The sequence below is a fragment of the Electrona antarctica genome (genome assembly GCF_951216825.1).
Source record: "Electrona antarctica genome assembly, chromosome: 6".
NCBI classification, from domain to species: Eukaryota; Metazoa; Chordata; class Actinopteri; order Myctophiformes; family Myctophidae; genus Electrona; species Electrona antarctica.
The window spans coordinates 47,275,870-47,301,621 of record NC_136811.1 but is presented as its reverse complement, the minus strand read 5'-3'; the positions used below and the strand labels follow the sequence as shown (position 1 = coordinate 47,301,621).

General features: G+C 41.6%; 2 protein-coding genes across 2 annotated transcripts; one reads left to right on the top strand and one right to left on the bottom strand.

Moving 5' to 3' along the window:
• Nucleotides 1–238: 238 nt before the first annotated feature.
• Nucleotides 239–19,589, bottom strand: LOC306924556 (pituitary tumor-transforming gene 1 protein-interacting protein). The gene is made up of 7 exons (XM_079503116.1): nucleotides 19,189–19,589; nucleotides 18,292–18,338; nucleotides 17,412–17,520; nucleotides 9,939–10,047; nucleotides 8,194–8,259; nucleotides 2,814–2,860; nucleotides 239–403 (listed from the first exon to the last, which is right to left on the bottom strand). The coding sequence occupies exons 1-7, from the start codon at nucleotides 19,304–19,306 to the stop codon at nucleotides 354–356; spliced, it is 546 nt and encodes a 181-aa protein (XP_079359242.1). The 5' UTR covers nucleotides 19,307–19,589; the 3' UTR covers nucleotides 239–353.
• A 3,029-nt stretch (nucleotides 19,590–22,618) lies between these two features.
• Nucleotides 22,619–25,607, top strand: LOC306924448 (gamma-glutamylcyclotransferase-like). Its single transcript, XM_079502954.1, has 4 exons — nucleotides 22,619–22,893; nucleotides 23,695–23,843; nucleotides 24,139–24,259; nucleotides 25,271–25,607. The coding sequence occupies exons 1-4, from the start codon at nucleotides 22,639–22,641 to the stop codon at nucleotides 25,415–25,417; spliced, it is 672 nt and encodes a 223-aa protein (XP_079359080.1). The 5' UTR covers nucleotides 22,619–22,638; the 3' UTR covers nucleotides 25,418–25,607.
• Nucleotides 25,608–25,752: the final 145 nt, after the last annotated feature.

Below are 25,752 nucleotides of genomic sequence, written 5' to 3'. Positions count from 1 at the left end.
AGAAAAGGGAGGCTCTTTAAATCTGGTTTCACACTAACACAAAATAAAATTTAAAAAACGAGTTAAAATATGTATCAAACTGTAATCAAACAAACAAATGGCCACACAGGCTTCCTGAAACTCGAGCCAGACAGCTAAATTATTCTACCAACATTTATGAGATCAGCCTTACTTCATGTTTGAATATGATTATTCTAAACAATACCTTTTTTTAATCAAATACTTACAACTGTGTGTGTGTGTGTGTGTGTGTGTTCTTTTCACTCCAAGCTACACCAGAAAAACGTAAGGCCAGTCGCGGAGCAGAGAAGAGCCGTACAGGGTACCCTGGGGAACTCCTCCATATCTCTGTTTTACTCATTCTCAAACTTGCTGTATGGGTGGTCACTGTCAGAAAGCAGACCTGGGAAAGAGAGAGAGCGACAAAGGGAACAACACGGATAGGAAGAGAGAGGAACGGGAACCGGGGGGGTTGGTAGAGGGGAACAAAAGGGATGTACAGAAACCTTGATTAGAAGTCAAATTTAATTATTTATCGCTGCTTCACACCAGACCTCTGTAGCAAATGCATTAACCCATTTTGGGCGGCAACCCCTTTTGGTGTTAGCATTATGTTATGCTTTAGCTATTGAAAAATAGCAGATCTACAAGCTCGTAGCGCGCCACTCGGTGGCGCGCTACGAGCTTGTAGGTCTGCTATTTTTGAAAAATCGAAGAACATAGAAACATAGCTTTTTCAGAAAACTGTCAGAATGTAGAAGACATTTTTAGAATCTGATCTCAGGTCAAAGTGGGTTAATTTGAGCTCAGTCACAGTGATGCCGTATAGATTGTCACTGTCGGCCAGTGTCGGGTGGAAACCTCCTATGACCGAAACGGTTACTTTATTTTTAGGAAATTGAAAAAAGAACCTGCGTTCCAATGACAACTTTCACTTGCTAAAATGTTTCCAAAACATCAAAAATAGCTACAATCAAGAAGCAAGTTGTGAGCTTGTAGGCGTCGCTAGTTTTGCGCGACACTCTTGTACAACAAAGTATGGCATTCATGTAGATTATATACCGGTACGTTGGCTATTCAAAAATAGCAAGCTCACAGCACGTCACGAGCAAGCTTGTACATCTGCTACTTTTGAACATTTTTGAAAAATCTCAAAAGTGCGAGAACTACAGATTTAGAAGGCCTTTTAGACTCAGCCTCAGGTCTTAATCAGTTAAATTAAATAATATGGAGATAGAAGGTTTCTTCCTGACACCGATGAGATGGGAATGGTCAGTAATTAGATTTGCTGCGCTAGGCTGGATGTGGTGAGAAGGGAGTACAGGACAGTGTGCACAGCAAGCAGCGGTCCAATGCCAGGCACTCCCTGTGGACGCACGTGAGCTGAAGGTTGGAGAAACACCATCATCCATCACTCTGTCATGTTGTCCATACAAAACAAACACACAAAACTGACATCTTATTCCACCAAAACCAGCTGCTCACACAGACGGATGCACGCACGCACGCACGCACACACGCACGCACGCGGACACATGCATGCACACACAGGTCAATTAAACGGAAACTCAAATGTCCCTTTTTATCCACCTTTTTATCCACTGAAATAATTGTCATCTCAACTTAACTTTCATCATTTATCAATCTGTTGTCAAATTGACATGGGGCTTAGCCACGGCTCAAATGTCCTTGTATGCAGGCATTCAGCTTGTCCAGGACTGTGAAGTTATGCTACTTCTATACAAGCCACTGCTCTGGAAGCAGATGTCAGACGTTATGGCCTCTTGGGGTCACCATGGGCCCCTGTGTGGGGTTAAAGTGTCGCGGCCCGGGGACCCTCACATTCTGTAGAGCAGTGGTTCTCAATCTTTTTCATGTCAAGGACCCCAAAGGGACCCCCAAAATGTATGTTTTGGGCCACGGACAACCACCTGAAATGATTTTGTGCCAGGCCACCCCATATGACATCAGAGTTGATAAAACATTCAACATTCTTTTTCAAAAATTGCCAAGATATTTTGAAAATAGCTGATCTATAAACGATTGTACATCAGCTATTTTCAAATAGCCAATGAAGCATATATAGGGTTAAAGTGGTTACTGTAAACTGATGTTGATGCTATATTTAACCAATTTGGACTCCCTAGAACCCCCTCAAGGTCCCACGGCTGTCCCCAGACCCCACTTTGAGAACCACTGCTATGGAGAACTCTGCAGGGACCACATCATTTCTATTCACATTGCGGTCACTCGCTGTGCTCTCACACACCGGCCTGATACACTCAATTGGCCATCATATTTAGACTTAAATTAAATTGTGCTTTATTCAAGGACAAACCTGGAAACATCAGCCTGTTGCTTCACAGTAAGGAACCCGATAATATTTTTGCAAGTTGGAAAATCCTGCTGACAACCATTAGGTGATCTGTACTCGACACCGGGGGAATGATGAATCACGTTTAAATTGCTTTAGGGAGACTGAGGGTAGTGTAACCCATACGTGGGCTGAGTCGCCCAGCCTCAGCATGAGGATTGGAACTGCTGAATAATGCATTCACTGTGGGAACAGGCAAGGAAATCATATTCAATAAGAATGGCCCCAGAAAGTGAGATGGGGCTCCTCCTGACATGGATGGAGAAAACATGCATCTCGTTAAACTTACCGTTAGGTCTACACAAGGGTCAACGCAACAGGCGGGGGGGGCGTGTTACTGATTTTTGTATCAGGCCAAGTTGAGCTAGATAGTCTATGATTAATGAGGTTGAATGGAGTCCATATGATAATATCAAGGTAGGATCAAGTTAAGACGTACCATACTTCTTGCGGATTTCGTCATGCCTGGTCTTCCTCTCGTCCTTCCTGTAACAAGAAAAAAACGGAATGTTTCAACTCTTTAACATTTAAAACGTCCTATACAGCACTAGATATAGAATACTGCAGTCACGGCTCTCAAACCTTTGGATTTCAAGGACCCCCATTAACACTCCAGACGTACAGACCTGTAAGGGATCATTTGGAACCCCCTCAAGGAACACAGAGGGTCCTTGGACCCCGTTTATAGTGGTTAAGGGGCCATCGGCTCTCTGGAACCACAAGTGTCCCTGCTGGCTCAGGAATGAAACCCCCCACCAGAGCCTTCTATCCTGTGCCCCCCCCCCCCCCCCCCCATGCAGTCTTTCTGCTATGCTGCAGTCTATGTCGATAAAATAAAAGACTGAAGGGAGTAGGGCTGCCCACAAAAAAAGCAAGTCAGTGGGAACATGAATATAAATGTCAGTGGAAGAATTACTGTGAAATGTTGAGCTGAGCTATACCTGGCTTGAACCAGCTGAATGCGTTTCACAGCGAGCCCGGCCTTTGCACCTCGCCTCTCCCTCTCACCACCGGTGATATTTCCTCTTCCTGCCCTTAGCCTTGAGGAAGGGCTCTTCCCCCGTCGTTCCACACAATAGCGCCTCAAAGGTGGACTTAAGAGAGTAGCCAAGCAGTGGCTAGAATATATCCGGGCTCGAGCCTCACAAAAGGTAACTTTGCTATGTTTTCATGTTTTCAACATGCTCTATCAATCCTAGTTGAAGCCTTAATGCCTGGACATGTATTTAAGGTTGTATTTGTATTTATTTATTCAGCACAATATAAAAAACAACACAGTGAACATATAAATATAAGAAGGGTAAAGTGCTAGGCTGAGGCAAAAAAGCCCAAGGGGCTTATACGAGGCCTCTACCTATGTAAATCAAAAATGAAACATTGTACAAGAGATATAGAACATCCAGAAGACATAATTGCAGTATATAAAACAAGAACAAAACAAAACAAAAAAAACAACAAGAACATGATTAGAATTATTGGTTATCTACATGATTAGAGAAAAGAAGAGATGATACAAAGAAATATAATTAAGTAATCTGGTCAATTAAGTGGGTCCTAAACTTATGTTTGAAATCATTCAATGAAGTAGAATTCGATGAGATTGCTGTATAGGTGTTCCATAGCTGGGCCCCCCTGTATCTGATGGAGAACTGTTGGGATTCTGATCATATACCACCCCGGCCGCCACACGCAGCGAGCCATGATAGACAGATACCCATAAACAACAACAACGGCAGCATCTGTCTGTGGCGGCGGCAATGTTTCAAGCCAAGCAGTGAAATATGAGTGGCTCGTCCTGCCGTCAGGCCACCGTGCCGTCTTTTCTACGGAGCACAAAGGCACTGTGAGAGGCCGTTTTGTGCGTCGCCTCCTCTCCCGGGACGTAAATTTACTTCGTCTCGGCACAAAAAGAGGGGGCCGTGTAAATCACTTGTGGTGTTTTTATTACCAGGTAGTGATCTGTGAGCAATCAGGGTAGCTGAGGACATGGGGAAGCGGGAGGCTGCTCTGCCTGCCATCTGTCCTCTCCCTGTGTGTGCGCTGTGTGCACCACCCCTTACCGCCTCCTCCACCTCCACCCAATAGAACGACTGACGCCAGGCACCACGCTGGTGCACGGCCAGGGAGGGATGCAGGCAACAAGTGGGGGAAATGAAAGAGATGAGACCAGTGCTGGGAAGCAACTAAGTACATTTTCTCAAGTAACGTACTTAAGTACAATGTTGAGGCACTTTTACTTTACTTGGTGCAGATAATAATTAGATATCTTTTTTAATGTACTTTAAACTTCTACTCTACTACATCCGAAAGGCAAATAATGAACCTTTTATGAAACAAGAAATGGATCAATTAAAACACAATTCCTGCCGCCATTAATTAATGCCTCGATCGCGTATTGCCATGGTTTAATCGCACGTAACACTTACTTTGAAGAGCCAAATATCCGTAATCGCATTTTACTATGAAACTATTCCGTGTGTGTTGACATCCTGGTGCTTGTTCTCTCGGTCGGTGGTGGAAAAAGTGGACCGCGCGTATCACAGCGCCTTCTACAGACCGTTGAAAACGCTTGTCTGGGCCAAATTTACCCCTCCAATGTCGCTTCTGTGAGATACAGCCGTCTGAAAACAGAGCAGGCAATGTAAGTGGATGCGCGCGCATCTTCAAAATGGCCGCGGCCACTGTCTTACTAGCACAACACTGCTAACGAACGGTAGCTATCGATACGATCGTATTAAAACATGCATTAAATAATACAAACGGCTTTTCCGGGTGTGGCGCAGTAGGCTATTAATGTAAGCCTACGGGTTCTATGTTCCTGGCAGGCCTCGTGTTAAGCATCTATTTTAAAAGATTCAAAAATAACTTATCTACAAGCTCACAATGCGGCGACGTGCACCTGTGAACGAGCTATTTTCAACTCATACTCTTATACTATATATAAATATATAGAGTATATAGAAAATGTTGATGCCAATACCTTTGTACCTTTCATAATAAAGGCATTTTACTACAGAGTATGTTTTATATTGTGCTATTGCATCAAAACAAAAGAATGAAGTACGAAAACAAAAATCTGTGTACTTCTTCTATACCCCTGGATGAGACAGAGAGACAGATGCAGTAGCTAGTAGACTATACTGTAGCAACAGGAAGAGTGAGCCAGGGCCGGGAGGGATCACAGTTAAAGTGAAGACTTCAGGAGGAAGTCATTAGAGTCCAAACTTCCCCAGGCACACAGAGAGCACTCTTTTTCTTCAAGCGGAGAATGAGCCCATCAGCGCTCTGCTGGGGCCATTCGTCCAGGACACGGCTTTGTGAGGAGAGCCAGCCAGAAAACTGGCTATGAAGCAGAGCAGGAGAGGGAGAGGGAGAGAGGGCTGGGACGGGTCTGCTCTGCGGCAGTGGAGGAGTGGTTTATGTGGGACTGGGGAGCTGCCAGTGGTGGAAAAAGTACTCAAATGTGTTACTTAAGTGAGAGTATCTATGTAGAAATATCCTGTTGCAAGCAAAAGTCGTGAATTAAAAATGTACCAGTTTTCTAATGTCAGAGTCATCACAGTATAGTAATCTTTTGAAAATAGCAGATATACAAGCTCAAGCTTGTAGATCGGTTAATATATGTTTTGTAATACTAATCAAAATCTACAAAGTAACTAAAGTTTTCAAATAAATGTAGTGGAGTAAAAAGTAAAAAATGTGGATCCGAGATGTAGCATAGTGGTAAGTAAAGTAAGAAGTATTGGAAATCCTCAAGAATAAATACCTAAAAAATGTGTACTTAAGTACAGTACTTAAGTAAATGTTACTTTCCACCACCAGGAGCTGCTGATGTTTCCTCCAGAACTGTCTCTCCAGCTGGGGCTCAGATGACAACGGGAGGCCTTATGCGGCGTTCACACTAGCAGCTACAAAGATATAGGATACCGTTCTATTTCAAATGGAAGCCAGCGACATGAACATGCAAAGCGAATCGATACCCGGTGTTTGTAGCTGCTACAACATAAGCTACAATCTAATGGTATAGCCTGTAAGCTTTGTGGCTGCCAGTGTGAACGCAGCATTAGAGCTCTACTGGGCTGGGTCTCCGGAGAGGGCCAGGCGCTAGACTCACTCTAGACTAGGCTGTATCCTTTCCCCCATTATTGGACCCTGGATCCTGCTCCAGCAGTGCTCTGGACGTCCCGTTCGGAAAGGCAAACAACGCCTTATGTAGGTCACCGCACTGCTAACGCTAACCGGGGAGTAACTTGAAGTTAGATCATGAGCGGGTCTGGGGCCTACGCTCCCTGGCACATGAAGGGAAGGCTACGATTCAGCACTTTTCCTCTTCTGCGCTCTCACTCACTCTCACAGACACACACTCAAGGAAGTCAGAGCTGCAATGCACTCGGCACCGCCAGCAGCGATAAGACACAGTTACAGACCATCTTCCTGCATGAGTGCACACGTTTAACAACACATTTACTGGGGACTATCCTTGGAGGACGGAGGGAGACCTGGGAGTGCAGGGCACTGAATACACAAAGACGAGACGCTGAAACATTTATGTTGCACGATGAGGGAAGAGGCTTTTTTTTTCTTTTTTGGTCTGGGCCCCCTGCAGTGGAGCTCCAATACACACTGTATGATTCACAGAGAAGAGGAACACTGGCTAGGCCAGTGATGGAAAGAATACTCACATTAGCCAAAAATAGAAGATCTATAAGATATACAAGCTCACTACGCGTTGCTTGCAACTTAAGCACTAGTGCTTAAGTGAAAGCAGCGATAAGTAAAAGTCCTCTTGTACAACGTATTGGCATAAAATTATACTTACAGAACCAAGGTAAAAAGTGCTCACGTTATTTCTTCTTTCTAAAACAGCCCATATATAAGCTCACAATGCTTCGCAAATCGCAATGCACTGTGAGCTTGCAGATTCCAAAAACAAATACAATATGCAATCGGGCTTAAGAGGTTATTCGTTATTGTATGTTTTGTAATAATAATCGAATCGGCAAAGTAACTACTAAAGTTTCAGACCGGTGAACCAATATGACCCCGGCAGCACCCGCCCCTTTATACCAGAAATCACAGTGGCTGGGCCAGGCGCTACAGTGGCGTAAAAGTGCAATAATTTGCTGTAGTGGAGTAGAAGCATAAAGTACCTCAAAATTGTACAGTGCTTGGAGTAAACGTACTTAATTACTTCCCACCACTAACGCACGCACGCACACCACACACACACACACACACACACACACACTATGATTCACAGTCAAGAGCAGTGGAACTCTGGCCTGCGGAAGGACTTTCTTGGACAGTGACTTGTACTTGCACAGGATGTGGGCCTGTCTATTTATGAGCTCATTACCAGCGTGCAGCTGCTCAGCCTTGGCTATACAGTGTGTGTGTGTGTGTGTGTGTGTGTGTGTGTGTGTGTGTGTGTGTGTGTGTGTGTGTGTGTGTGTGTGTGAGAGAGAGAGTTGTGTACGAGTTGAGGGAAGGACCACTGAAGTTCCTCCTCTGGGAAACAAAGTGTTCATCCCAGCGCTGCAGGCATCCACAGCACATCACACATCGCGCCAACTGCATGAGTCCCCGAATTCCCAACACACAACAAAGGCTCCTTTTGTGTAACATTATTACCAACTGTTGTAGAATAGAAACTACCCCTCCCTTTTACCGACCGCGGTTCCTTCATTCATTTACCATTCTTCTTATCTTTACTGTTGATCGCAAGAGCATCTTGGCTGCTATTGTTACTCACTGATAGCGACGTTTAAACTATGCAAAGTAAAAACCAACGACACTGCAGAAAGTAAAGGGGCCCTTACCGCTCGTCGGAACGTTGTCTGATCTCCTCTCTCCTCCTGCTAAACCTCTCGTCGTCTCTGTCAAGCCTGGAAACACAGAGACAGACAGACATACAGTGAGTATACCGTGGGTGAAAACCACTTGAGCAAAACGTAAATAGACCAGATACGCGTGTGAAAACATGGTCCAGCCACAACAGAGAAACAACAAATATTGATCCATAAACTCACCTGGATGTTCTGTTCAAATGGTTAACAACTACACACTGTAAACAGTACAGTATATAAAGTTTAAAGGATGGGTATGTAACGTGATTTAAAATGTTCTTAAAATAAGCGTTAAATAGATTGATATTCTGAAAGTACTCAGTGCTGTCTTGAAGAGTGTTTGTTCTATAAGAGGCCACGTCAAGCCATTGGCTTCAGCCTAAACCCTTTTGGTCTAAGTGTAAAAAAACACGACGAAATTAATACATGTAATGTAATGTTTGTTTTTGTTTTTGTATTTATGACCAAAATAAAACTGAACTGAACTGAACGTCTCTCCAGCTCTTTATTATAGCAATATAGTGCTTTAACCTCTTAACAAAACACGTTTTGTTTTGACCGAACAATATCCCTTACCCTACCTTTAAGACCTGTGCAGTTAGGACAGGCGATTGAGCGGTACGAGGCTGATGCACCTTACAGGACTGTCAGTCAGTGGCAGGCCAGCAGCAGGCAGCTGACTGACATTTTTCAACCCAACACTGAGATAAATGGGGCTGTATTTGAAGAGGTTTCATTCTCCACAGCCTAACAAGACAATCACTAAATTCCAAGGAATATGGTTCTCAGCGGCTTGAGTCAAAAGGGAGGTGTGTGTGTGTGTGTGTGTGTGTGTGTGTGTGCCAATCAATAGTAGCTTGCAAATGAAGACTCCAGGATTTTACAGTGTAGTAGTAGTCACTCACACCTTGAGTCGTGTGTGATTATATCAATATATCAATAATCATACCGTCATTGTCGGCCGGAAACCTATCATAGTTTAACTTATTTATGTTTTTTGGGGGGGAAATGAATGGCCTATTACGGGGGTTCCCAAACCTTTTTGGCCCAGGTACCCCTTGGGGGGGGAAGAATTTTTTCCAGGTATCCCCTCATCCTCGCAACACCGATAAGCATATTTGCAACCTTACATTTTGATGCCATTGGAACTATTTTAAGTCACAACACATTTTCACATTTATTTAAGATGCTATCATAGAATAGATAAGACCTATTTGACAGTGCAGAAACATAATTGCATTCCTTGATGCATCAATTAAGCATTAACGACCATCAACTGGTCACAGTCACAGACACTCAGCCTCTGCAGCACTCTAACTGAAAGTGACTGCATGGAGTCCGTTTCATTTCTATCCAAAGGCCCTTGAATGATGGAATATGATTAAGGATTACTGTGATTATGGTAAACTCGCATACCATAATTCCCTGGCAAAAAAAAAATAAAATCAGACTTATTTTGCGGACCCCCTGGCCACTTTGGGAAACACTGGCCTATTACATCATACTACATCGTCACACAAAAGTAGCAAAAATAGCCGATCTACAAGCTCATGTTTTGAGCTTGTTGATCTGCCATGTTTGATACTTTTTTAATTTGATTTCAGTTTTGGACATATGAGGTTTCCACACGATAGGAACAAAATAATGTGTCGCAGCAGCAATGCCATATAGGGCCGTTTCTTCCCAATATGGACGATTGGACGTGCAGCAGTACGTACCCTGACTGGCGCCTCTTGCAGCAACAGCAGCAGCAGCAGCACACGGTGATGCCGATGAGAATGGTCCCGCCCACCACTGCCATGGCGATGAGCAGAGCTTCAAAGTTCACTGGAACAACAGAGCACAATAATAATAACATGACACTGCACACAAAATGAAGTGGAAACCGAGCTACACTTCCTAACCATCCGTCCATTGTACCAAGACATCAGAGACACATACTTTTTAAAATTGATTGATTGATTTTGAAAACGTGACCAATGACAAAAAACTCCCATATCTGCTGGGCGAAGTACAACAATGTGCAAACACAGCAGCAAGATTCGTGAGTTGCTGTGATAGGAGAAGGATATCAAACGGAACACAACCACCCTAAAGACTAATCATTGTGTATATTGCTGCACTATACCTGCATCCAGTGACCTTGGTACAATATAGAAATTGATCTATTGAAGATTCTGACGTTCAAATGTACATATTTTTTGTTTTGATTGTATTGCTGTATTGTTGTATTGTGCTTTCTGCTTTGGCAATGTAAACGTATGTTTTCTCATGCCAATAAAGCCCTTTGAATTGAATTGAATTGAATTGACATGATGCACATCTGCCCTGATCACTGGCCAATACAATTCATCTCTGGGGGGAGGGGGGATAAATAAATAAAAACATGTTGTCACTGGCTGACTTTCAATTTCTTTCATACTTTGTACTTAACCCATTTTGGGGCGGGAACCCCTTTTGGTGTTAGCATTATGTTATGCTTTAGCTATTGAAAAATAGCAGATCTACAAGCTCATAGCGCGCCACCGAGTGGCGCGCTACGAGCTTGTAGGTCTGCTATTTTTGAAAAATCAAAGACGACTGACATAGAAACACAGCTTTTTCAGAAAACTGTCAGGATGTAGAAGACATTTTTAGAATCTGATCTCAGGTCAAAATGGGTTAAGTTCTATACTCCACTACATCTCAAGAGGCAAATGTTGTACTTTTTACTCCACTACCGGTATCCTACAGCTAAGGTACTTTGTAGATTTAGATTATTATTACAAAACAATACAATACAAACCAGTCAAGCCCCATTTTTACTTTGGCTATTTGAAAATAGCCCATCTACAAGTTGTAGATCGGCTATGTTTGAGAGAGTTTGACACATTTTGATGCCAACACTTTATTTTGTACTTTTACTAAAGTCAAATTTTGAATACTGGAAGTATACTTATAACAGAATGTCTTTATAATGTGGTAACAGTGGAATTGATACCTTTAGATTATTTATGTAAAAAGACATTTCCTGTCAGTCTACTGTCCTACCTATAAATAAAGGCCTAACAGCCCAAAACAATAAAAAAAGGACTAATTTGGAGATTGTGGAGACACAAAAGCTGCTAGATAAATCCTAGGTCCCCTTTTCATAGAATACAAATGTATACAACAGTTTGGCAATGCTGCCACCTGCTGGCACTTTAACACAATTACTTGTGACACAGCACAGTAATGAAACTACCCAGACTCCACTTCCAGGTAATTCAAATCCCAACCCACTGAACCAGAAGGTATTCAAGGACTGCCGTCTATACTGTATGGCTAAAACCATTCCATAGCAGCCTACTACTGAGCTACTCTACTACAGTAGCAGTCCTACCATTCCATAGCAGCCTACTACTCTACTACAGTAGCAGTCCATTCCATAGCAGCCTACTACTCTACTACAGTAGCAGTCCTTGTCCGGTGTATAAAGTATGGACTCTAAATGAAGTGCGTACTGTATTCTAGTAACTACTTAAACCCTATATACTTCACAGAGTGAACTTGGTCTTCTCCTTTTTCTCCCTCTACACACCAATTAGCTGATCTACACTCTCACAGTGCATTAGATATGCTATTGTTGTTGTATGTTTTCCAATTATGACATGGCCAGAATAGGGATGTGGTTATTAACATTCCATTATGAGTAGTGAGTCGTGTCTGTCCCTGTACTGGCAGATGTCAAGGGTTAATCACATCTCAATGCCCCAATTAGTAAATAACTTAACTTGGCAATCAATTGTTTGGAGTTGTGAGTTATGTGACTAGACTGTCTAAGCGCAGTTGGCTTAGCCAACTTAGATGGTGAGATCACAGGCTTGAACAGCAGAACCAGCCAGTGGGGAGTCTATTTTTAATCAGCCACAAGAGGGGGCCTGTCTGACAGCAATCACACAGGGCCAAAATACTCAGCATTTTGATTTCACGCATGCACGCACACACTACTTAACATGTAGGTAGGATCTTATGTACATAATAGTATGCAAAATGTACAAAACTATCTATTCATTGTGTGACCCGAGTCTTCACAAGTCTGAGTCAATCTTTTTCTCTCTCTCTCTCCATCTCATCCAGTAGTGCTGTGTTTTGATCCTTTGCCGGTGTCAACTGCACAGCTGTTCCTAGCAATAAAAACGAATTCTGGTATGGGTCACGGTGATCTCATTATTGTATGTTAAGATCGGGCTCAGTCAGGGTCTGGTTTCAGCCGCAAACACAATGGGAGTATGGTGCAGAAGGAAAGGCCAACTGAAAAAAAAAAGGGGGGGGGGTATATCAATAAAAAAGACCTAAAGACGTGTTGTGTACACGTCCAAGGCCTCATGCGGTTTCATTAGAAAGGATGTCTGTACACGTCCTTTGCAAAAATAGTGTTAATAAGATGTACTCTCTCTCTCCTCCCTCTTCTCCCCATCATCATGCCTAATTGTCTCCACCAGGCCGACGGCATGGGGAGAGAGTATGTTTTGCACTCCGTCCGTGTGTGTGTGTGTGTGTCCGTCCGTGTGTGTGTCCGTCCTTCCGTCCGTCTGTTACCAGCTAATCTCCGGCACCGTTAACCCGGTCGATGCCAAACTTTGCACATACACTCCCTGGATGCCAACGATGAACCTCTGCCCCGCATTTTCCAGAACGGCCTGTTATAGCGCCACCATGAGGCAGCTTTTCAAATGTTTTACCTAAAACTGCACCGATCTGCGTGAAACGTTGCATGCACACTCCCTAGAGGCCAAGGACAAACCTTTGACCTGCATTTTCCGCATCTGCCTTTTATAGCGCCACCAGGAGGCCGACTTTTGTAAAACACATTTTTAGATATTACTCCTCCAGATTCTGTCCAAAAATCTCACAAATCGTTACACAGTATCTCTATGGTCATGTGCTCAAGTCGGATCTGTCCGATATTTCATATTTCATCCTAATTGGCTATAATTGGCTTTCACAGTTTGCAAGATTGCCCCGTTTTGAACAAAAGCCTCAAATCATGAACACAGCATGCAATTTACGTGAAATCTTTCACACATTTTCTTACTAGGCTGAGGAATATATCCCACCCTTTTCACATTGGCCTGTTATAGCACCACCAACAGGTTGATTTTTGCAAAACACATTTTTGGAACAAAATGCCTCAAATCATCCAATTGCCATCAAAGGCAAACATGTTTATATTACTCCTAAACATTTTGCCAAACATCTCACACAGTCCTATCCTCCTGGTGGAGACCTGTGCCCAGAAGGGCACTTTTTCTAGTTCTTACTCTTATCATCATTGTGCGTGACTCCCGTCTTCCTCCCTCCTAGCCTGGCTAATAAGCCAGACCGAATCAGCAGTTGGCAAAAAGAAAATTGCCTGCCGGCGGATTACGGTCTGGAGAGGCTCAATTGTACGCCCATTTCCTACACCAGAGAACTGGTGTGGCCAATCGGGACACGGTATGCAATATGGGCAGGCTTTGGTACAGTGACGTTCAATGCTTGAGACCTTTGACTGACAGTAGCTCTGACCAATTGCGTCAAAGAGAAAATGTTTGAACCCGCCCCCCGGGAAACAAGATCCATACACAGCATCTCCAGACTCAAATACCACACGACAGTGTGATTTGAGTCTGGCTTATTAGCCAGGCTACCTCCTTCCATGACTACTTCTCTGCTCTGCTGAACTGACCTCCCCCCCATTTATTAGAACAGTAATAATACTGATGGACTTCATATGAATAGCGCTTTTCAAAACAGAATAAAACAGTGCCAAAGGACAGACGCATGTGACGTGTCGTGCACACACACACGCGCGCACACACACACACACACGCACGCACGCACGCGCACACACAAAAATCCTTAGTGTTACTGCACAGTTAAATCACATCAGCTGATGCCATAAAGTTCCTCTTTCATACAATCATTCAGTAGAGTTGCAACTGCAAGATGAATCCATTGTTTATTAGGTCAGGTCCAAACAAAAAAATAGTAGTAGGAGTAGCCATTACTGTGTGACCGTTTAGATTGTTTGCCATAGGCGGAGTCAGAGACAAACCAATCAATATGCAATCAGCCACACCTACCGCTTGAGAAATGGTCTAAGCAAAATTAGATGTTTCTTTAGGGTTTCTAAGTTATGAAGGTTTATTTTCACTCACATTTGTGTGGATGGTTAATGAGACACTCCAGATTAAATCCATATATAGCCTATGCAAAGTCTAATTTCCAGACGTTTTAAGTATTTCTCATGCATTCTATCGACTTCACTTGTCAAGAGCAATTACACCATAAACCTTTGTGACCTTGTCCTACTTCAAACACCAACTAGATAACAATAGAAAGACAAGTTGGCTTGTCTGATCCGGGCCTACATGAAGACCTACTGTCACTGTAGCAAATTGCTCAAGGATAAATACTGTAGAGATATATTACGTATTAGTATGTAAACAGGCTTTTTAAAGTATTTGTCTTGAGACATACGTACTATAGCAGGGGTGGGCAACTTTGACGATGGAGAGGGCCACTATATTTCCACACTCACTCCAGAGGGCCACATTGTATATTACATTACTGTCGAGGCAAAAATTGCCAATCTACAAGCTCAAAACGTGAGCTTGTAGATCAGCTATTTTTTGCTATATTTGAATTGAAATCCTGAATAATTCTTTGCTTTTTTTTTTACTGGAATCCTGAAAAGTAACATTTTTATTTAATTTCAAATGCCTTTAATTATAGATATGTTAACTTTATGAACTGAATACAAATACATTGGACATAAAAAAAAATACAATAACATTTTAATACTACTCATTAAGCTACTAATTTAGCATGCATGTTTGGAATTGTAACAGCTGAAATCAATAATATATCAGTATTGTGATATTAACCTGTGGGCCGCATTGTGTGAAGGTGGGGGCCACATGTGGCCCCCGGGCCGCCAGTTGCCCATGTATGTACTATAGTATAGACTCTAGACGTAGCTCGCACATAAACGCAGGCACATAAACGTCATGTGGTGGTAATAAATGTATTGCTATGGGAGCCATTTCTACTAGTGTTCAGTTTACTTCTTCCTTCAGTCCAGCACCTAGCACAGTTAACCTATTAAGACCCGAGGCTGATTCCACATAAATGCCTTCTAAATCAGTAGTTCTCACAAATTCACGTTTTTTTCTATAATGTTCAAAAATGGTGGCACGAAGTGACGCGCTTGTATATCTGCTTATTTTTTAATAGCCAACACATAAATCGAAAATGACACGGAAAATTGCTTTCCCAATTTTAATGGGTTAATGTGTGTGTGTGTGTGTGTGTGTGTGTGTGTGTGTGTGTGTGTGTAAATATCAGCATTTCCGCTGGGCATGTTTTGGACCGGCCACCTTGGCCGACAGGATTATATTTTACAGTTTACCGGACAAATTTTAACATGAATAACGTTAAATGCGTGTTTGCAGATACATGCACCCAGCTGATAATTACACCTCGTTATGTTAGTGGTGCTCTTATTTCCACTTTATCACAGATGCACCTGTTTTTATAGTTAACAAAATAATATCAATTTATTTTACTCTATCATGCAGACGTGAATAAAGTGGCTGTGAGTGAAGTGAACTGCTTGCACGACACCGTCGCACAGTATAAACAAATAGCTAGGTATATGTTTAGGGCTTTACAGCTCATTAAACTGAAATATGAAAAACCTACCTACCTAGTTTGTTTCATTTTGTCAAACGTTAATGTCACCAACTTTATGCATTGCAGACAGACCATCACTGTGCTTGTTAGTTGCTTGTGTAATAATATCCACATTCCCATAATGTTTTATTATCTACATGGGTCCGTCTTGGTTCAGATTCTACCTCAGAACCCCGGTTCTGTTCATCATAACGCCTGAAGAAACCTTGAAGACCAAGCGCTGATCAGGAGTAGCAGAGCAGCATCTGTAGTGTGTGAAACAACTTTGTGTGCTTCCCTTCACTGTATGATGGCGTCTGTTTTTTAAAGAGGAACAAGCCTGTAGGCTGTAAACATCTTTAGACTGAGCATATAGTCAAATAATTTCCATTCCATAACATGTCAGCTTTGGTGTTTCTGCTTATGTGTCCTTTACTTCTCTTTCCCAATGCAAAAAAATGCAAGTGTATCAACATGTTGCAGATCAACATTGTTGACATAGCTGCATACCAATGCATTCCATTATTTACAAACAGTGATGCACACAATTTTAACTTCTGTTACTAATGTTTGTTACTATTGTCAAGTACTATATTATTAATTGGTGAAATGGAATTTCATTGAAGCACAAAACATTTATATTAATATTTTGATTTGATTTTAATAAAGTGATTTGTATTTAATCTTATATATTTGGGTTGTTGTTGGGTTTTTTTTTTGGGGGGGGGGGGGGGGGGGGGTTCCTGCCTTTATTTGATAGAGTACAGTAGAGTAAGCTGGCAGGAAATTGGGGAGAGAGATGGGGAGTGACACATAGCAAAGGACATCGGGATCGGGAGTTGAACCTGTGACACGCTGTCAGGCCTGATTCGCGGCCTAGGTGCCCGGACCTCTAGGCCGGCACGGGCCTGCACTTAATCATTTTGATGGATCACTGTTTAACTGCAAGAATTTCTGGGCCCTTTTCTTTTAAAAATCTAGCCCCCTTAAGAGCCCTGACCTGAATTTTGGGTAAACCCAGTAACTTAAGTCATAACTCAACACATAAAATACCACAAAGTGACCCACTTTTGGAACCTGAAGTAAGTTAGGTAGGTAAAGAAAATAAGTAAGTAGGTCGGAGTGGCTTTACTGGCTTACTGTCGGTATCAGTGGAGCTACCAGGGTGTCTAAACCAGGAAGATGGATTGTTGAGGCATCACACCTAACTGGAGTTCCTAGGGGGTGTTCAACCAAATTAGTTAATATAGCATCAAAATGACCCTATTTTACATGTTAGCTGTTAGCGACAGCATTGTGGATTGGGTATTTTTAAAGAATTAGGAAAAACCTTTACTTTTACATAAATCTCATATCGGGGTCCTGACATCAAATTTCAGGTGGGAGTCCACGGCCGAATACATCAATCGGGGTTCTTTCATGAAAATGTTTGAAAACCACTGGAACTAAAAGTGTAGGATGAAGGAATGAGATGAAACATGAGTTTTGACCTGATTTCATCTTTAAAAACTCACCCCAACAAACCCCCCATCGGGCCTGGGACAGCTGGCACACAGAAGGTGGTGGCAGCAGGTAGCTCACAGGGTAGTCTGTGCACGTGTTGTTGGTAAAACACCACAGGCACTGCATACAAACAAACAACACCTTCTTAAAAACCTTCTATTTTCAATAGGCACGTTGCATTAAAGGACCACTTCACCACTTTTCAACCTATCTTCATATAATAGGTCCTCACTAATAATCATGATAAAATGGCACAATGTTTTTCTACTCAGTCTGTGTCTCATAGGAGGGCAGTTTAGAAACCGTCTTCCAGTGACATCATCGATGGGGAATACAAGCTAATAAAAACTGCAGGCTTTCTAGTCCTGAAAAGTTGCAATGCGAAAATGGAAGCCATCGTTCTCACGAAAATCTAAACATCTTGTTTAAAAAATAATCTGCCTAATGATGATGTCACTGGAAGACGGTTTCTAAACTGCCCACAGCCCTCCTATGAGACACAGACCGAGTAGAAAAGAATTGCGCCATTTTTTCACGATTATTAGTGAGGACCTATTATATGAAGATAGGTTGAAAAGTGGTGAAGTGGTCCTTTAAGAGTTGCCAACACATACGGGAGAACCAATCGGGCATCCCTTATTTCTAAAATAAGGGACTCCCAGAAAAAGATAAAACTCACTGCATATAGTACAGTTTGTGTATATTAACCAGTTGAACCCCAGCATCCACATTCTAAGGGGAACATTGGCCAAAAGAAATGCTGAGGGTGCAATAAACTATTTGAGTTTAATTAAATTAATTTGACAGTGCAATCTTTAACTTTTTGACTTTTAGAGACAGACTTCTATAGTAGACTGTAGACATGTAAGATATTGTAAACAAATAGCTTACCTTGGCTGATTGTATACATGTGTCACAACTCGTGTGCGAAGTACAGGCTGGAAATACAGGATGGATAAAGTTAATAAATTATAAATAACCATAATCATCATAGACATAAACGAGTAGGACGCCGCCCTGAGGGCGAGAAGCGACCTCGAGGTTGCGTGCACGCATCCGCCTGGGTGACAGCAAACTGCTGGGCGAGCGCTGGCGCTTTGGCATGGGGGGGTCAGATCAACATATGGAATGAATTCTGTACTGGCCATATATGGAGCGTGTCTTGAGTTTACAGGGTTTGATGAGGTCAGATCAACATATGGAATGTGAGAACAGGTCAGCTCCATATATGGAGATCTAAGGGTGGCAGCAGGAGCAGTGTCTTGAGTGTACAGGGTTTGATGAGGGGTTCGGGTCTTCATTTTCAGGCCTGTTGAGAACTCTAGTTTTCTCCGGCTGACGGACGCGGCTGCACTAATAACTTTGGTCTAGAGTTTAAATGGACAGGTATCAATCAAAAGGGAGACATCGAAGAGGAAGGATCAACATATGGAATGTCAGAACAGGTCATATGGAGATCTTAGGGTTTGAGGTCAGATGTAGAGTTGCTGGCCAATATTGATGCCATCAGGGATCTCCCTCCCTGATGATGTCACGACGAACCAAACAACTGACTGACGGGAAATGCACGATTTCATAGTAAATGCGACTTGCGATCGCAATGTTTACATTACACCTGACATCAGCTGTGTGAGTCTGTGACGCATTAACAGGAACAGAAAAGCAGGCAAGTTACATAGGTCACGTCGTTAATAATATATCCCACATAATTCAACGAGGCAACCAAATGTTTGGTCATTGTTATAATATAATTAATAGATAAATATTTGTGAATTGCTTTGTACTTACGTGCGGGTGGTGGTGGTGGAGGTGGAGTTGTGGTTGAGGTTAGACATTCCACTCGGCTAATGAAGCTACAAACAACAACGACAGCGACCAAAATAAACGCAGACGTTTTTCTGTCCATTATTATAAACAAATGTATAAAAATAATAATACAACAATAGCGAAGCGTGTCAAATAAAACTATTATACTGTCTTCTCTGTCTGTTGTTGGCTTTCGTTTCTTGGTAAGACAGGCGGAGGAGTCGATTCAGTTACGTTTCCTCGTACGACAGGGTCGCGCGCCGAACGTCGCAGATCTACAGGCCCAGAAGGATTCGCGGACGAGGCGCCTTGTGGGCTTGTCATAGAGTATGGGGGCTTGTAGATCGGCGACGTCCGGCCCTGGCACGTGACGACGCTGTTGTGGTCGCTACGCCTGCTTGTTTTGCTCTTTGCTTCCTGGATGATCTTGAGTTTTTTAACTGATTTGTACTGACCTGGACAGCCCGAGCGGGCGGGGCGCGGTCTGTTCCTGGTCTGTTCATTTGATGGTAAAGTGAAACCGCTCGCCCGGTTTATAGTGTACAACAGAACGACTACAATCCCAAATGTCTGCTAGGTTGCCAGGTTTCTTCTCATTTTTAACTCTATGCATTTCCAATTTATATTTTTCAGTAATTAACATTAAAATATGAAATCAATATTTAGTAACATATTCTGCCACAGTACTACTACATGTTATATTTAATGTGATATTAGTAATTTGTACTAATTTGATAAATTTTTATTTTCCAACTTCCAACAGATGTTTTAGCAGATTTTCCATGTTTAATGGTTGAGTGAGTGTGCTTTCTTTTGTAACCTCTCAATGTGCAATCCTGAGTTATTGTTATTATAAATAAATAAATACATTTACATTATACATACATACATACATACATACATACATACATACATACATACATACATACATACATACATACATAGCACTTTATGTAGACATAAAGTGGCAGCGGTGGCCGAACGGATAGCGGCGCGGTCTTGATACCGGAAGGTTCCTAGTTCGAATCAGCCGTCCGACACGTTAAAATTACCACCGCTGAAGTGCCCTTGAACAAGGCATTGAACCACTACGATGAAATGTGTTCTATGAGCAGGGCCTGGCTGGAAACAAGTTCTTGAGCTTAGCCCAGATACCCTGGGTAAATATAGATTTCATTTCATTTCATTTCATTTCACATAGTGTAGTGTATACACATAGTTATAGATATTCCACTGTTAGGTTCATAAGCTTAGTAGGATTCATGATGACTTTTTTATGTTTTAATATGTATTATCATGTCTTTTGTTCTTGCTTATTGTAAATCGCTCTGGTCTGGATTAAGAGCGTCTGCTAAATGCCTAAATTGTAATAAATACTGATGTGGAACTCATTATTATTAAACTCAAAACAGTCAAAAGTGCAGAACAAGAGCATAATTGGTAACTCAATGGGTTGGGAAACATAAAACATGCATGCAAAATTATTTAATTGATGCGTTTCTTCAAGATTTTAGACCTGTATTTTTGTATTATTATTATTTATTCACAATACCGGAAATATCATTGGGCTTTGATATTTGAAATATGAAATTTGATAAATGAAATTTTCAACACCTTCAGCAAACCTGGCATCCTTCAGGGAAATTATAAAATGTACTGTGTCGCCCCCAAGTGCACAATGAGGTACACTGCATCAAACATCATGATGAATGGATGTATTGATAGATGTGAAATTAAATGAAATTAAATGAAATTAAATGATTACTATATTTACCCAGGGTATCTGGGCTAAGCTCAAGAACTTGTTTCCAGCCAGGCCCTGCTCATAGAACATTTCATCGTAGTGGTTCAATGCCTTGTTCAAGGGCACTTCAGCGGTGGTATTTTTAACGTGTCGGACCGCTGATTCGAACTGGCGACCTTCCGGTATCAAGACCGCTCCGCAATCCGTTCGGCCACCGCTGCCACATGTAATATGCATGGAACTGGGTTGAGACCGTGGAGTGCTTAAATGAGGGGGGTTGTCAGTGGGGGTCCCCAGGAGAAAAATAATTACTGGAAAAAAGTGATAATAGCCTATTATTGAAAGTAACTAGACCTGTACGTGCTGTCCTGAAGGGGGCATCACATGACTTAGGAAAGCTAAACCCACTACAACAGGGGCGACCAGATTCTTTTTGGAGAGCTAGTTTCAAAATGACCAGCTCGACAAGATGGAAGTGTATATCTTTACGTCTGTAAATGTTCTGATAAATTTAAACCGAAAGACCCTAATGTAAACAAGTCTTAGTGCTTTTTGGTCTGCTTTTGTTTGAAATGTACCCTAGTGTGAAATAACATCATAATAATGTATGATCAATCAATCACAGTTCTAATATTCAGTAAAGTATTATTGTGCAACATTCAGTAAAGTATATAAAAGAGCTCAAAGGCTACATATTCAGTCAGACAACTCACCCCGAAAGTGAAGACAACTCACCCCGAAAGTGGCCGAAAGTGAAGACATCTCACCCCTGAAAGTGAAGACATCTCACCCCTGGTGAGTTGTCTTCACGTTCGGGTACAACTCACCAAAAGAGGCAAAAGGGGTGAGTTGTCTTGTTACCGACAAGATCTACCCACCAAAAAATATTCCATTGTTGAAAATACTTTAAAAAAAATTACGGAGGGAGCTTTGGGATTGATTGATTGATTGATTGATTGATTGATTGATTGAAAAATGTATTTCAAGTGTAGAATACTAGAATGGGTACATTTCAAACGAAAGCACAGGTCAATACAAAAACTGTTACTCTAGTCTGGACACACCAGTGACACCACATAAGCACTCACACTTGTTTACAACAGGGTCCAGAAGTGTTACATAATATGACAAACACACTTGGAATGGGAAATAAAGGTGGACAATTATTATTATTATTATTATTAGGCTATTATTATTATTATGTAATGCTGTTTGTACTCAACACTCTTGAACAACAAAAAGTGATTATGTGTAGCCTACAATGCCAAAACAGAAGAGGCGATTGTGTGGGTTTTATGAACCGGTCAACGGATTATAAACGTCGTGTCATTAGGCTTTTTCGCAGACTGCCTGTATTCATATTGCTCAGTGATCTGATGCGATGTAGAGCCCACCTATACTGTATCCGGTCATTTGTACCATTTGTACGCACACATACATGTGGGGAACGTTTCCGTATCCGTTCTACTCCCAGACCGGATCAGCAACCTGCAAAGAAAATTGATTCCAGGACAGAGATATATACTCTATGGGACAGAGTATGGACAGAGTCCATTTCAGAGCGTTTTCAGTCAGCCAATCGGCGTCCACGTTGCTTGCTCTCTCGTTCGGTTCATGAGTTCATGACGTCCTCCCTGATCCAATGTTGCTTTAATAGCAGCCCAGCCGCCCACCCGGCACCGACCAGGATGCCGTTAGGTTTAGGAAGAAACAAGTTAAACATGTCTTACCTGCGGTATTATGCCAAGGGTTCTCTTTTGGTTTTTCTTTTACAGATGGCTAATGCAGCAACCAGCATCAGCGGTCTTGGAAACAATGAATTTGGGTCTAATAATAATTCATCGGACCATTTTCTGTATTTTGCGTACGGGAGTAATTTGCTGAAGGAGAGGATCCATGTGAAGAACCCCTCTGCTACGTTCGTGACAACTGGACGATTAATGGTAGGCTGCTATGACTAAATGTGTAGAGAATAGAATTGTTAGAATGTGATTATCCCAAGAGGTCGTACTCGTACACACTTGTTGGAGTGTTGTCACTTGTTCCATGGAGGCATTGGAAGTGTTGTCTCTCTGATTGTGCCATTTTATTTGGGACAGACATAAGCATAGGCTACTGTGGGTCCATGGCATGAAGCCAAAAACGAAATAAAAATAAATATATAAAAATATACTGTATAAAATTATAAAAATGAGAGAGAGAGAGAGAGAGAGGCTTTCCCAATTCCAGTCAGCAAACTCTTAAAATGTCATATTGGCATATAACTGAAATGCATATAGCCATATCTGAATTAGTTAGTAAATGCTATATACCTTAATAATGAATATGTCAAACATTGACTTTTGTCAAACAATGATTGTTTTTTAAAAATAAGTGTTTTATTGTATTAGGAACTGTGATATTTGTTAATATATATATAATAGGCTATATCACAATACAGTATTTCATAGAGTGTTCTGTAGGCTACCCAGGGGTTCTCCCCATGTCTCTCCAGCTCTAACAGAATATTCATGTTCAGGTCGGGATACCACTTTCATCTAATCATGAGACAGAACTCATAAAAGATACATATTTCCATATTAAAGTGATATTAAAGAAAATAGCCAGCACTCCTTCTGCTATTGTAATTAATTTACGGCACAGGCTGTCCAGGAAATCACATTTTTAGTTTGCTCGTGTTTGTTTCTATTTACAGTGATCAATGAGCCTGTTGCTATACTGTATTTCAATCCTTTTCTGGGCAGAATTACACCCTCCAATTTGGACACAACAACCCAAACTTCGATGGATCCAACTCCTGGCATGGAGGTGTTGCTACTATTGAGCAGAGTGACGGGGAAGTTTGGGGCGTCGTGTGGAGACTGGAGAATGAAAATCTCATTTCTTTGGACAGGTCATTGTGATCACTGTAAAGATTTGTTGTAACTGGTGCGGTTGAAAATAACAATAAAACTATATCAAGTAGATAGGCTACTATGCTTTACAACAAGTGAATGAATTTATGAATGAATTTTTATTTATCTATTCTATACTTTGATCATGTGAGAAACTATTTGTAAATAGATCTGATTATTTGTTGCTGTTCACCTCCGTGCACAACCTCACAAAGTAATACAGTATTTGTTAAAACACTGGTTTGTTGAATATTTCTGACTCTGAAATCTTTTGACATTTTTCTCAATTTACAGGCAGGAGAGAATGTACCGACCTTTTGAGGTGCGCGTGCTCACAGATGAGGGAGAAATGCTCTGTCGAACCTATCAGATGAACAACTTCAAACCTTACCTCACCTCTCCACCTTACAAAAAGGTTTACATTCATACCTTATACCTCACCTCTCCACCTTACTTAATGTTTACATTCGTACCTTACACCTCACCTTTCCACCTTACTTAATGTTTACATTCGTACCTTAAACCTCACCTTTCCACCTTACTTAATGTTTACATTCGTACCTTACACCTCACCTTTCCACCTTACTTAATGTTTACATTCGTACCTTACACCTCACCTCTCCACCTTACTTAATGTTTACATTCGTACCTTACACCTCACCTCTCCACCTTACTTAATGTTTACATTCGTACCTTACACCTCACCTTTCCAAATGACAAAAAGGCAGGTTAGGCTACAGTAAAATCTAACCCCACCTCTCCACATTACATAAAGGTTTATATTCAAACCGTACATCACCTCTTCACCTTACAAAAAGGTTTAATTTCATACCTCACACCTTTTTAGAAAAAGGCCGATGTACACCTCAAAAGGTTGGAGTACAGGTGCGTAGGACAAAGTACATATATTCTCTGAAGGGGAGAGAAGGGGATCTCTGAATGACAAAGAAGAGGACCCCAGTCCCCCACATGCACTGTCAGGAACTTGTTGCTCTTGTTGTTGCTCTTTATTCGACATTTCGGCCGTTAGACCTTCATCAGGACAGTCCTGATGAAGGTCGAAACGACCGAAACAGGAGTGTAATGTTTATGCAAGTTCCTGGCAGTGTGGGTCCTCTTCTTTCAAAGATCCCCTTTTGAATACCTCACACCATACAAAAAGCTTTATATTCAAAGTCAAACCAGTATACAGTGCTGTACCTCCCCACCTTACAAAAAGGTTTAAATTTGAATGAAGTATTAAGGTCATGACGTCATGATGAAAAAAGTACAGCCAAGTTTTCCTCGACTGATGGATGAACATTCCATAACATTGCATAACCTTTTTCAACAGCATTGCATAACATGGCTTAACAACACATGAATGCAAAGCTTTCTAAATAGTTAAACCTCTTCAACCTGTTTTGTTGTTTGTTGTTCTTTCCAGGTGGTGTGTCTGGGTGCGATACAGAATGGTCTACCACAGCATTACGTAGACAAACTGGAGGCGGTGGAGACCAATGGATACAGTGGTCCATCTGTTCTGGACCAGATCCCGGATTTGAGTCCTACTGATAAAAAGCTTCATGTGTAGCACAAAAAAACTACAGGAAAAATTATCCTTCTAGTCTAGACATTCTGATGTTTTTTCTTGAGTCAGTGTGCCATTATATCAACATTACATTTGCTTATGACAGCAATAGAAATAAAATATATCCAAAGGATTTTGGTTTTCCATGGTAACACTTGCTATGCATCCCTACATGTTTAAAACGCATTATGAACACACTTATAAGATATTATAATCTTCTCATGAACATGTATAATTATATTTATAAGCGCTGATAAATAACCATTATACTTCATAAGCTTAATCATAACATATTATAAACTTTATTATAATGACTTATGATATCAAGTATTATAATC